We start from the raw sequence: 12,018 nt of genomic DNA, 5'->3' as shown, positions 1-12,018 counted from the left end.
AAGTATCAGCAGATGCGTTGGCTTAAACGGGCGAGCAATTAAAGGCCGGTCCCGCATCTCGGGCAGGCCGGGCGCTAGACCGGTGTTCCTAGAACACTCGTTATTGCAAAAACAAAATAGCGATGGCACGCAATCGACCGTGTACCTCTAGATCGGATGTTGACACTTCAAAGTAAATTTCCTGCTGTAGATGTAACCATCCCTGAATGTATTTAATTTTCTCATAGCTAATAGTTAAGCTTACGTGTAATGTTAAATACACATGTGTATGTTGCAAAAAAGTATTTAAAACGAAGATTTACAGCTTGCGAAAAAACATACCTACTCTCAGACGTGCGGTGGCGTGCATTTCGCGGCACTGGATCTTTCCACCATTTGCAGCGAAGTAATTGTAACGGAGATCTAACACCCTTAATATTTATAAACTTTATAGATAATGTGATTTCCACTTTGTTGTGCTGGTTTGCTGATTTCTTATTCTTACCCATTTAACTAGAGTCAACGTCAACATCCCGATTATTTAAGGGGTACTTTATTCATTGAAATAAAGTTAAGTGTAACAAAGTGGAATTATATACAAAAATATATTATTGGATACTTATAAAATAAAATAACTGAAACTAAACCTAACTATAAAATAAAAAATCCCTAAAACCTACCTTCTAAGCCTAGGCCCCTAGGCAATCAATGTTGTTAAATGTTACTTTCATAAATGTGATAGGTACGTCAATTATTTAAGACTTGTTTTTTTATTCCGAATCCATTCGTATTTTGGTTACTTGGTAATCGTATTAAAACGCAAAAATAAAAAGGTAGGTGCAACACAATGGGCCGGGCCACAATAGCGCAGACGGCCACATGGTGGAACTGTTTTTTTCTTCGAAGAGATGCAGATTTTTTACTGTTCGTAAATGGCAAGTGGCAACATGGGCCGATAAGCATTGTTGCCAGCATTATATTAGTTTATTACCAGGAAATTCTAGGGCTGGTTTATTTAAATGTAATACTATGTTGTTATAAGTAACATTTAGTTGCTGGCACAGGCTGGTGTTTTGACATTGAAATGCTTTATTTTGTGTTTTCTAAAAGGTGTATTCGTGTAATTCTGAAATTGCCCTCGAATATGATGGGTATAGGGGTATGGGTAGGGTAGGTATATCATAATCAATGATCGACGATCGGTAGCAAATTTTCGATGGAAGTATTAGATGGATATGATTCTATTTAAATTTCGCACACAACTTAACTAAAAAAGTATGAAGTTTTTTTAATAAACGATTATTATTTTATTGCAAATTTGTTAGAAGTTTGAATAAAAACGATGAAATTAATATCGGTTTGCAATCTGTTGATGTAGAAAGTTCATTCTCTTTATAAATGGACCCTCAATGTTAAAAGGAATCAATTCACAATATCAAACAGAAAAAAATTATAATGTACTATAACCGATTAAATTCAGTAAGATTTTGTCAATATAATTATGGTCTTATTTTTGACAACACTGACGTATTTGAGGACACGTTAGAGCCCTCGCCAAGACGAGCCAAGCGAAGCGCAAGGGCACTACCTACCATTTCTCGAAGCGCTTCGTCGTTTTTTTGAATCCTCATAACTTAGGTTTGGATTATCCCAGATAAACAAAATTCTCGGGGTATGGTGTCAATAGTGAACCTTTTAAACATAAAAAGTCTCAATTGCAAGTCCTAGAAAGCTGAAATTTGTTATCTAAAGCTAGTATTAGTACACAAACGACAACAAATTCTAAAATTTGGAACTTGTACCCTTGCCAGAGGGCAAATTTTGATATATTTTCTCGGTGTCATAAATAATAAAATACGTATTTCAGGAACCCAAAGGGTAAAAACGGGACCCTATTACTAAGACTCCGCTGTCCGTCTGTCTGTCTGTCACCAGGCTGGATCTGGCAGGCATAAACTGTGATAGCTAGACAGTTGAAATTTTCACAGATGATGTATTTCTGTAGCCGCTATAACAACAAATACTAAAAACAGAATATAATAAATATTTAAGTGGGGCTTCCATACAACAAACATGATTTCTTTTTGCTGTTTTTTCGTAATGGTACGGAACCCTTTGTGCACGAGTCCGACTGGTACTAGACCGGTTTTTTTAGATCAGAATACTAAATTAATAATAATTTTAGGTTGAATTTAATTAGCAATCATGACGCCTTTCTCTAGGGAGTTCAGTGATTCGAATCCTGCGTTTTTTACTTTCGCTAAATATCGAGCGCTAAACACGAAAGGCTATTAAAAATGCACTTAAAAATTATAATAAATTTTGCACAAAAGCTAAAAATATGAAAATTACATCTAAAAATGAGCAATATTATTCTTGAGGGAAATCAGCGATTACTTTTTAATTATTTAAAGCACACAAAAAATTTAAATTAATAAACATAATATCCGCGGTCCCGAGCACGCACATCCATCTCGCTCACTCTAATGCTCAGTGAGAGTGAGAGAAGAACACACGAACCTATAGTGGGCCTTATAATGATTATAACTATTACAAATTCTGTACAAGTTCATCGCTTGCCTAAATATAATATTTCACATCGGCGAAGATGACATATGCGATTGGCGGCAATTAGTTTAAATAACATTCTAATATTAATGTCCCCGTAATGACTTTAAAACAAGTTAAATTCTTTTGCAGTAATTAAAAACGGCATTCAAATATCTGTAGCTACATTTGAATTGTTCAACTAGTAGATGCACGCATAATATTGCATATACTATAAGAAATAATTAAATATGTAATCGTTACGAGACAATTAGGGCCTCGTAACGTGTATAATTAATGTTTATTTAGGTTGATTGGGTAGCTTCTTGCAAAAACTTAAAGGAATGCTATTGTAAACTAATACCGAATTAACATTTTACATAATTATTTAAAAGAACTCGTTTAAATGATATACTCGTATTTAGTGACATTTTATAACAAGGTACATCTTTAGTGTTTTACCCTTGTCAATTAGTAACAATAATTATATATAGGTACATTTGTTACCGAAACCGGAAAACAGTCTCATTTTGTCGCTCGCTATAAGGACGAGATTTGCTTGTATCTTCATATGAATAACCTGTCAAGGAGTCCTTATGGCAAGCGACTAAGTGGGGGGTTTTGTCGGTTTTTGTCACATTTACGGTACAGTGTGGCTTGTAATTGTAATGTTTGTAGTATTAGAACATTGCACGCATTACCACATGTATAATATTGTCAGTAAATATAGTGAAATAAGACATTTGGTAATATTGGGTCATTACCTATGAAATTGGCGTTTTTGTTCATAAGTATTAGTCATGTCATAGTTTATTTATTTTAATAGTAACTTCGAAGTATTTTTTAATTTCATTAGTGCGCTACATAAGAACGATTTTACATACAATTATTTGCTACTTTTATTGTTTTATGTATTCAGAATACCGCCCTGAAAACAGCTCTTTTCATGTGCTGCCGGCTCGAGTATTTAAATGACTTATATTTTTCTGACGGGACAAATTAAAAAAAAAAATATGAGATAGAAAATGTGCCTTAAAAATGTCTCAGATTACTGGCAAAAATTTGTTTGGTTTGAAAATGCCATCACAAAATAATCCCCAAAATTAATTGTATGAAAAATCGAATTTCGTTAAAGTTCTCCATACAAAACGCCAATTTCATAGGTTTGAATTTGAATGCATCCGATGTTTAGCAACCCGTTGAAGTCTTTTGTACTGACACTAGCGATAAAATATTGTCACTTAAATGCTTGGTCTTATTTCGTTGGGCTCATTATTAATTCCCGTTAAACATCGCCTTTGGAATAGTCTCCTTGTCAAAATTAGACAGTGTCAGAACAGGTTTGCTTATAAAAACTCCATAAGTGAGCACTTTGCTGGCAGTACTGGAAAATCTTAGTGTTTCTGCTTTGTAAGTTCATCTGATTTCATATATATATATATATATATATATATATATATATATATGTATGTATATGTATTTGTATCAATATTATTTATGTATATTTATGGTTATGTTTGTGTATTTTTTATGATTGTATTGTGTTCATACTGTACCTAATTATATCACCTATACCTCATGTTTTTGCACCGCCTACAATTTATCTCCTTTGCGTAAAGGTTGACTGGTAGAGAATGCCTTACGGCATTAAGTTCGCCTATTGTACAGTGTATTTCTTATGTGCAATAAAGATTAAATCAAATAAAAGAAATAAAATAAACATGGTCCAAATTAGGAACTCAAATTTTAAATGCATTAAAATTGATTAAGAGAAAAAAGGCGGCCGATTCTCCATACAAACGTAGTTCCCATTTTCCTCTCGGGATGTATTGATATTATGGACAATATTTTTACACAATTCAAAATGAAAAAAAAAATTATAATAATACAGGGAAGAATTGTAAAGGTTGGAGTCTTCTAGTAAGTATAAAATACTTGTCACAGAAGACCCCGCTCCTCCATAACGACACGTGTACTTAATTAACAAATATGAACAATAAGCAGTATTGTTATCTTCAACGAACAAAATATATTTTCAATATTAATTGATTAACTATCCCTTTTACTAAAATATTTATGTCAAAGTATTAAGCAGAGCCAATTTTTTTCTATTTGCGATCGGTGCGTGGTACATATTATTAAAATCACACGTATGTATTTTTTAGTCTGACTACCAGTGCCCCTAGTGTAAATTTAGTCGATAGCGAAACGTGACGTACGCGTTTGCGTTAAGTCTCATTTTGTATGGGTTTTTGAACAGCGCGCCAAGCGGGACGTTTTGGAAAGTCAAAAATCTCATACAAAATGACACTTAACGCAAACGCGTACGTAACGTCTCGCTGTCGAAAATATTTACACTAGGGGTACTGATGCCTGAGTACTTATAGTTTTTGTAAAACGGGTATAAGTTATTTTTGATGTGTTTAGCGTTAAAAGATTACATTTTAGACAATTAGATACTTTGCTTAGACCAATTTCAGCGCTGTAGACTTTATCTCAAGACTTCCCGTTAAACACTATACCGTGTCATCTGCATATGAGAGAACCTGTCCATTTTGTACAAGCATGTTGGTCAGATCGTTAATGTAAATAAGAACAGCGTAGACAGTATACTGCCTTGATAAGTGAATGTAAATATACAGGGCGTCTCAAGACTATGGGACATCAAGGGAAAGTACCTTAAATATAAGACATAGGATATTTTGCTCAAAGGAGACTTTATTTTATTTTCAAAACTGAGTAATACTGCATTCAAAGATTAAAAAAAAAAGTTACTTAGTCTGGAAATCGAACCGACTCAAATGTGAAAAAAAAACATCCTGTATTTTTATGATACCAATCGAAAGAATGCATAAAAAATAAGTCATCTCAGAAATATGATATCGCAAAAGAAATGAATAGAGTAAAATTTTTGATTAAAATTTCAAGATTTGGTTTAATTCCCAGAAAAAGTAAGCAATTTCAAATTTTGTTTTTAGAAATTCTTTGAATGCAATATTACTTACTTTTAAAAATAAAATAAAGCCTTCTTTCAGCAAAATATCCTATCTACGATATTTAAGGTACTTTCCCTTGATGTCCCATGGTCTTGGGACGCCCTGTATAAACGATAGCTATTAGTGGTTTCGGCCGGGTCTTCGTATTTTAGAACTTTCCAAGAATAAAATTCAAATATACCTCGTTTTTGGTTAGGTATTAATGAAATGAATAATAACGACATATTTTAACCACAGCTATGTCCTTCGTTTAACTTTTTTCGGTTTTTTATTATTAGGTATAAGAATTAGGAGCGTAAAACAAAATTCATACAAATTTTTAAATGCTCCAAACTCTTAGAACAATTAAAAATTGAACAAAAAAAAAAACAAATGGGCAAAGCTGTGGTTCATATATGTCGTTATTATTCATTCATATAATGTAAATATTCAGAGAGCAAAATGAGGCCTAAGTTTTTATTAAAACGCAATTTGGCGCAGTCCTCCACTTTCGTTTCGTCTTAAGTGTTATTAAAACATTTATTTACAAAATGAGTAGTAAAGAACGCCCCTCGCGTCGGCCCCTTGCACTTGCAGCTTTGTGTCGCCCCTCGGCCACAGGTGTCTCTTCACCTGTATTTGCGATAAGTACATTTCGTTCATCCCTATTTCGCCCTTTACCCTATAATGTCACGCAGATGCACCAACCGGCTATGATGAAACGTAGTTTTTAAGAACTTCATAAGTATGGATAGTTTTCCAAAGGAATGTTTTATTACCAAGCGTGAAGTACAAGACCAAAGGAATGGTAATTAAGTAAGCAAAAATAGGCCTTCAGTTAAAGTAGGCATCTACTCGACGTATAGGCAAGGTTACATTTTTATTTTTTGTTATTTAATTAACATGATAAAATTATAATTAAAAAATAATAATAACGATTTAACTTTATTAACTAACACAAACGGGACTTAATCGCGTATTAAGTTTTAAATTTACCTCCGACGTTTCGAGGACGGCGTTGTCCCCGTCGTCTCGGAGAAGACTGGCTAAAGTTGACATCAAGATCTAGCCGCGCGAGTTTTTCTAACTACCCGCACTTGATCTTGTTTATTGACTTGAACGTCGGAGGTAAATTTAAAACTTAATACGCGATTAAGTTCCGTTTGTGTTAGTTAATAATGTGTAAAAACCGTTAAAGTTTAAATCAAGATTTAACTTGTTATAGAAAGACGTAACGATAAAGAGAGGTTCCACGGGTAAAGGCACCTTATGGCAGTCGGCTATAAGTATTACGTTACTATACCTACTCGTAATGCGACGTAAGGTCCAACCGCCAAAGTTAATTATATTTTTACATATTTTTTGTTTTATTGTGTTTTTACAGCGACTAAACGTAATAAATGAATGTTTGTATTTATATTAATGTTTTTTTTTGTTTTTTTTTTCTATTACTTTAATTATGCTTCATTTTTATGGAGTTATCTGTTAGATATGAATTACATACTCATTCTATTGGGTCATTACCTACGAAATTGGCGTTTTTGTTCATAAGTATTAGTCATGTCATAGTTTATTTATTTTAATAGTAACTTCGAAGTATTTTTTAATTTCATTAGTGCGATACATAACAACGATTTTACATACAATTATTTGTTACTTTTATTGTTTTATGTATTGAGAATACCGCCCTGAAAACAGCTCTTTTCATGTGCTGCCGGCTCGAGTATTTAAATGACTTATATTTTTCTGACGGGACAGATAAAAAAAAATTAGATAGAAAATGTGCCTTACAAATGTCTCAGATTACTGGCAAAAACTTGTTTAATTTGAAAAAGCCATCACAAAATAATCCTCAAAATTCATTGTATGAAAAATCGAATTTCGTTAAAGTTCTCCATACAAAACGCCAATTTCATAGGTAATGACCTAATATATAAAATTTATTCTTGCAGAGTACAATCTTTGAAATTAGACGTTAACGTAATAACGATAAGACTTATTTCAGTATATCCTAGTAATTCCTCGGTGAAGACGCATGAATGAATCAAGAAGCCAATAAATGAAAATGTCGTACGTGTGTAAAGTTAATTAGATTAAAATGGCGGGGATTGTGACTAACCTAAATACAAAGCGGGTGCACCGGAAGTGCCGCCATTGTCCTGCAATCATTGACACCTCCGACATCATCCGGTCAATTCCTGTCTCGTACCGGCATCGGCAGTGTGATCGTTGTCGCGTATGTCAGTGGGGGCTTTGACTGTTTTGTACAGATTGAACTCGACCGTACTTAATTCTATATTCGTTGGAAATATACATTATCTCCAATTCAATCTCGCTCCTAACCTCCTAGTACAAGTTCAAACTGAATGTTATTAAGAATATATATACATATATCCAAGCTATAAATACCCTATATGCTATATGCCACTGAAAATTTAGGGTTCTAGCTTTAGCCTGCACCATGGTTGATGTTTGTGTAAGATAGCGCAATAAATGAATATTGTATTTTACCACATAAATGATAGTACTTTTATACTGATAATTAAAGCAATTCGTGCAAAATTATTCTTTAACCATTCCAAAATATCAATAATGCACAACGTTAATATTCAAGTTTTCACTTCTGCCGGCACTCCCGGAGTGCAACCCATTATTTTTTATGCTTAAGTACACTATTGATATTATATCCCGAGAATTTTGTTTATCTGGTTTAATCCAAAGCCAAGTTATGAAGGTTCAAAAAACGACTAAGCCCTTCGAGAAAAGGATGGTCCAGCCGTGCCTCTTTGTTTTACTCGACTAATACTTATTAATAGTGAATCTTCATTCATGGGTCAAACCTATTTCAAGAAAATTAACCTTCTATGGACAGAATAATGACTGAGAGGACAACATGACTGGTAGAGAATGCCTTAAGGCATTAAGACCGCCATTTTTACTTTTTTTATATTGTGCTATAAAGGTTAAATAAATAAATAAAAATAAATGAATAATGAAAACTAACATCCCGGGTACATATAGGTATATTACGTTTTTCTTAATTAAGTCTTATGTACTGAAGACATGTATCACGCCTGCAGCATAAAAAAATGCTGTTTACTCTCTTAATTTTGCGTTGTCTACAGGAAAGACATGAACGAGTTAACCATAGGCAATACGTACAATAAAATGTGTAGGTATACCCCTCAAAGTATTCATATACGCATTCCTATTATAAGAGCGATCTCCATTAGATGACCGAAAATATGAAAATATACAAAACTTAGAAACGATGAGTGGCTTTTTACACTTAGTTACATAAGGAAAAGGAACATTGTCCATTGTTTAGGACACTAAAAGCTTTTACATGGTTATCATAAGAACCTATTATCTTTTTAGGCTACGTCATTAGTAATGCGCCCGTTGTTTTAGGATTAAGTAGGGAGAGTTAAATTTGTAGGTACCTGAAAGATAGCTGGGATTATTAACAGATATGGGTTGTCAAAAGTTTGTGGTGATTTATGATAATTTTTAGCACTCTCAGCCGAAAATGACTACTTATTTCTATCTTTTATTAAAATCAGGAGCCTAATTCTGATTGTAACAACAGACTATGAATTTGATCTGGATTTTTTTCCCTAAATGGTTTTTACTCCTCGCCAATTTTATTAAGGTGGATTCTGCCAATGTCGAGGTGTAGACTTTTGACTTGTTAGAAGAGAATGTTCGTTTAAATTTTGACTTTTGTGAAAGGATAGACTGGGAACCTAAAACAACCAATATTACGGACGACACAGACAAACACAGGACATGACGTATATGACATTTATATATTTAATAAGAATATAAGATAGGGGGGGTCCATAAGAGAAAGATCTGGACTTGATAAATGATCTTTCAGCTGTCAACAGTGACATATCTCCAACCAAACATGTCACTTTTGACAGCTCACAGATCATAGCAGAAACAAATTCATATCAAATTCATAATCATAACCCGTTATTACAATTAGAACAAGCCTCCTGGATACCTAAATATGACTCGCTAAGTTTTTGACGTCACACATTAGTTTATCACCAGACGTCAATGTCAAAAAAATTACAAAACAAAAAAACCTTTAAATTAGATTATCAGGATGTGGGTAGGTGGTTTCAATGTCGTCAAAAATAGCAACAGTCTTATAGATCACGAAGTGTGAAGTTCCGTGCAAATGATAGCTTCAGATTTTAACATGTCATTGAAAATAAACATACGAGTAGTGTGGAAATGCGAAAAAAACACGACAGTTAAGAGTGAATCACTCGGACCGTTAACGGCGGCGGCGGCGCGGAGGCTCGATTGTTTGTGTTCATAGTTACGTCAATTTATAATAAATAGGTATATAATTCCAACTGTATGCAACATTAAGTTATACCTACTCGCTTTACATAAGTAACGGTTGTTCTAAAGTATCGTATCAATACGTTAATTTTTTCTCCGATGCCGGTGAATGTGGTGAGCCTTAAAAACAGTATTAGTTAGAAAAATTGTTTTATCCCTGCTTGTAGAGGTAACATTCTAAGAATGAAGAAAAAACTTGAATGTTTCTAACCCGCAACAGTTAAATAATCGTCCCACGTAAGATGACAATGCCAGATTGGGATCGCGCTAATTCGGCTCTCAGGTAGTTTCGGTAAAAACACGGATAAGACGGTAGGCAGATGAAATCGCATATTGTCTGAGAACTTGTTCTTGTTATGAAGCATATACCTACGTATCTACATATCGTTAAATAAATTCGTAAGAAAGCGACCCGTTTGAAGTCAGCATTGAATTAAAATACAATAGGCAGACGGAGAAGGTCAGTGTCAAAAATGATGATAAAGTAACAGTTACAGCCAGGAAATAGAGTACTCATACAACCATGAATTGAATAATTTAAAACGTTGGCCATATGCAGATAGTCTGGAGCGATGAATGGACGCATTATGTGGGCGACGGCGTGGAGACTTACCACCGCAATCGTTGTCCTTTTTGGAGAGGAGAGCGATGGGGCCGTCGTCGAGCGGCGAGCCGGGACAGAGCGAGTCCGCCTTGCTCACGAGCAGCTCCTGACCTTCCTGCAACCCCAGTTGCTGGTCATGCATCCGCTTCTTGATGAGGAATATCTTCGGCATCTTGGCGTTTTAATAAACACTGCACTCAATCCTTAAATTAGTCTAGATCACTAAGTCTGTAAGTTCACCCTGCCGAAGCATCAACACGAGTTTGCATTGTACACACTGCACAGCAAGTTTCTTTGCGTTTGTTTATTTGGTGCGTCGCAGCTGTGCGCCGGCGCACGTTCAGTACCGTTGGCCGATGCAAGAGGACTGAGCGAACGCCAGTGCGTGCGGTGCCCGCGACACCGTTGCCCGAACAGGTCCGCCCCCGCCGCCGCGGCCCCCGCGCCGCCGCGGACCGCGGCGCCGCCTCCTGCGCCCGCGCAGCCCGAGCCCGACCATAAGCACCGCGCTCCATGCTGTCCCGGCACCGCTCTGCACTTACACAACAGTAAAAGTGCAGTTTTGTGTTAAGACGTTATCCTGTCAACAATAACAATGCCTTTTTTTATTTAGGGACCCTTCGTAGTTTTCCTTCGACTTGACTAAGTTGTGTAGCTGTAAACTACAATTAAATGATACGTACTAACAGAATAAATTATGCCTATGAGGTCATTTATATATTCAATTCCAAGAATGTCTTCACTAATTTGCATCATGGAGAATCGGTCGCAATAATATCTGTGTCATTGGAGTCACTAATGAATCACCCCGAAACCAAATCCTTGAGAAATTACTCTATAAGATATATATTCAAGCGGATGATAAATTTTAGCATAATAATGAGACCTAGCTTGCTTGGCTTGGCCTTCATGTTTTTTGAAAAAGCAGTCTGAAATAAATGATTTGCCGGATAAACCCTTGCATATTCATTACTTGCTTTATAAAAACTTAACCTGCTTTAGGCATAGACCTCACAGACACCGTCGTCGGCATCCCTTCAATCAACGGTAAGTTTTACAAAACAATAGAATAGACCTGGCGGGCATGGGGTTGCAATCAGTGAAAAGTATTCCAAAAAGGAAACAGTATTACGGGTATAAAGTAGGTAACAATGTTTACAGCCCGTATTGTCTGTGCTGTGCCAAGTTTTAACGTTGAAATTATAATCTTTTTGTTTAGTTCATTGCAGGAGAAGCGGCGGCGTCTTTGTTTGATATTCACATGTTCGGAGCATGACGCCACGTTTGCGGCATTTCCACCACTATCAATAGCCGAAAGGAGTCTTTTCTCTGACACGCGGCGAAATGATGCATCATTTCTTGGAAAAAAATATAGGAAATTAGGTATCCAATACTTCGAATCTCTTGTATGAACCTGCTAATACGAGTTACGAAGAATGACTTGAAGTGTTAACACTTCCGCACGCATTGATAGGTATCCGGTATCCGAAAATATTTTTGAAGAAGAATAGTTAGCGGTCGGCGATAAGATATCTTAAAGGAAGCAAGTATATA

At 35.3% G+C, this 12,018-nt stretch overlaps 1 protein-coding gene across 2 annotated transcripts in view; it reads right to left on the bottom strand.

Moving 5' to 3' along the window:
- Positions 1-10,874, bottom strand: part of LOC133516823 (transcriptional regulator ovo-like) — a 29,066-nt gene extending 18,192 nt beyond the window's left edge. Inside the window, exon 1 of one of the 2 annotated variants that reach the window (XM_061849810.1) lies at positions 10,474-10,874. In XM_061849810.1, the coding sequence (XP_061705794.1) occupies positions 10,474-10,636 (163 nt within the window). In that variant the 5' untranslated portion in view covers positions 10,637-10,874. The remainder of the gene's footprint in view (positions 1-10,473) is intronic. The other variant, XM_061849811.1, reaches the window with a different exon arrangement.
- Positions 10,875-12,018: the final 1,144 nt, after the last annotated feature.

Source organism: Cydia pomonella, chromosome 4, assembly GCF_033807575.1.
Source record: "Cydia pomonella isolate Wapato2018A chromosome 4, ilCydPomo1, whole genome shotgun sequence".
Lineage (NCBI taxonomy): Eukaryota > Metazoa > Arthropoda > Insecta > Lepidoptera > Tortricidae > Cydia > Cydia pomonella.
Note: the sequence above shows the minus strand (reverse complement) of the source record. Positions and strands in the feature narration are given on the sequence as shown.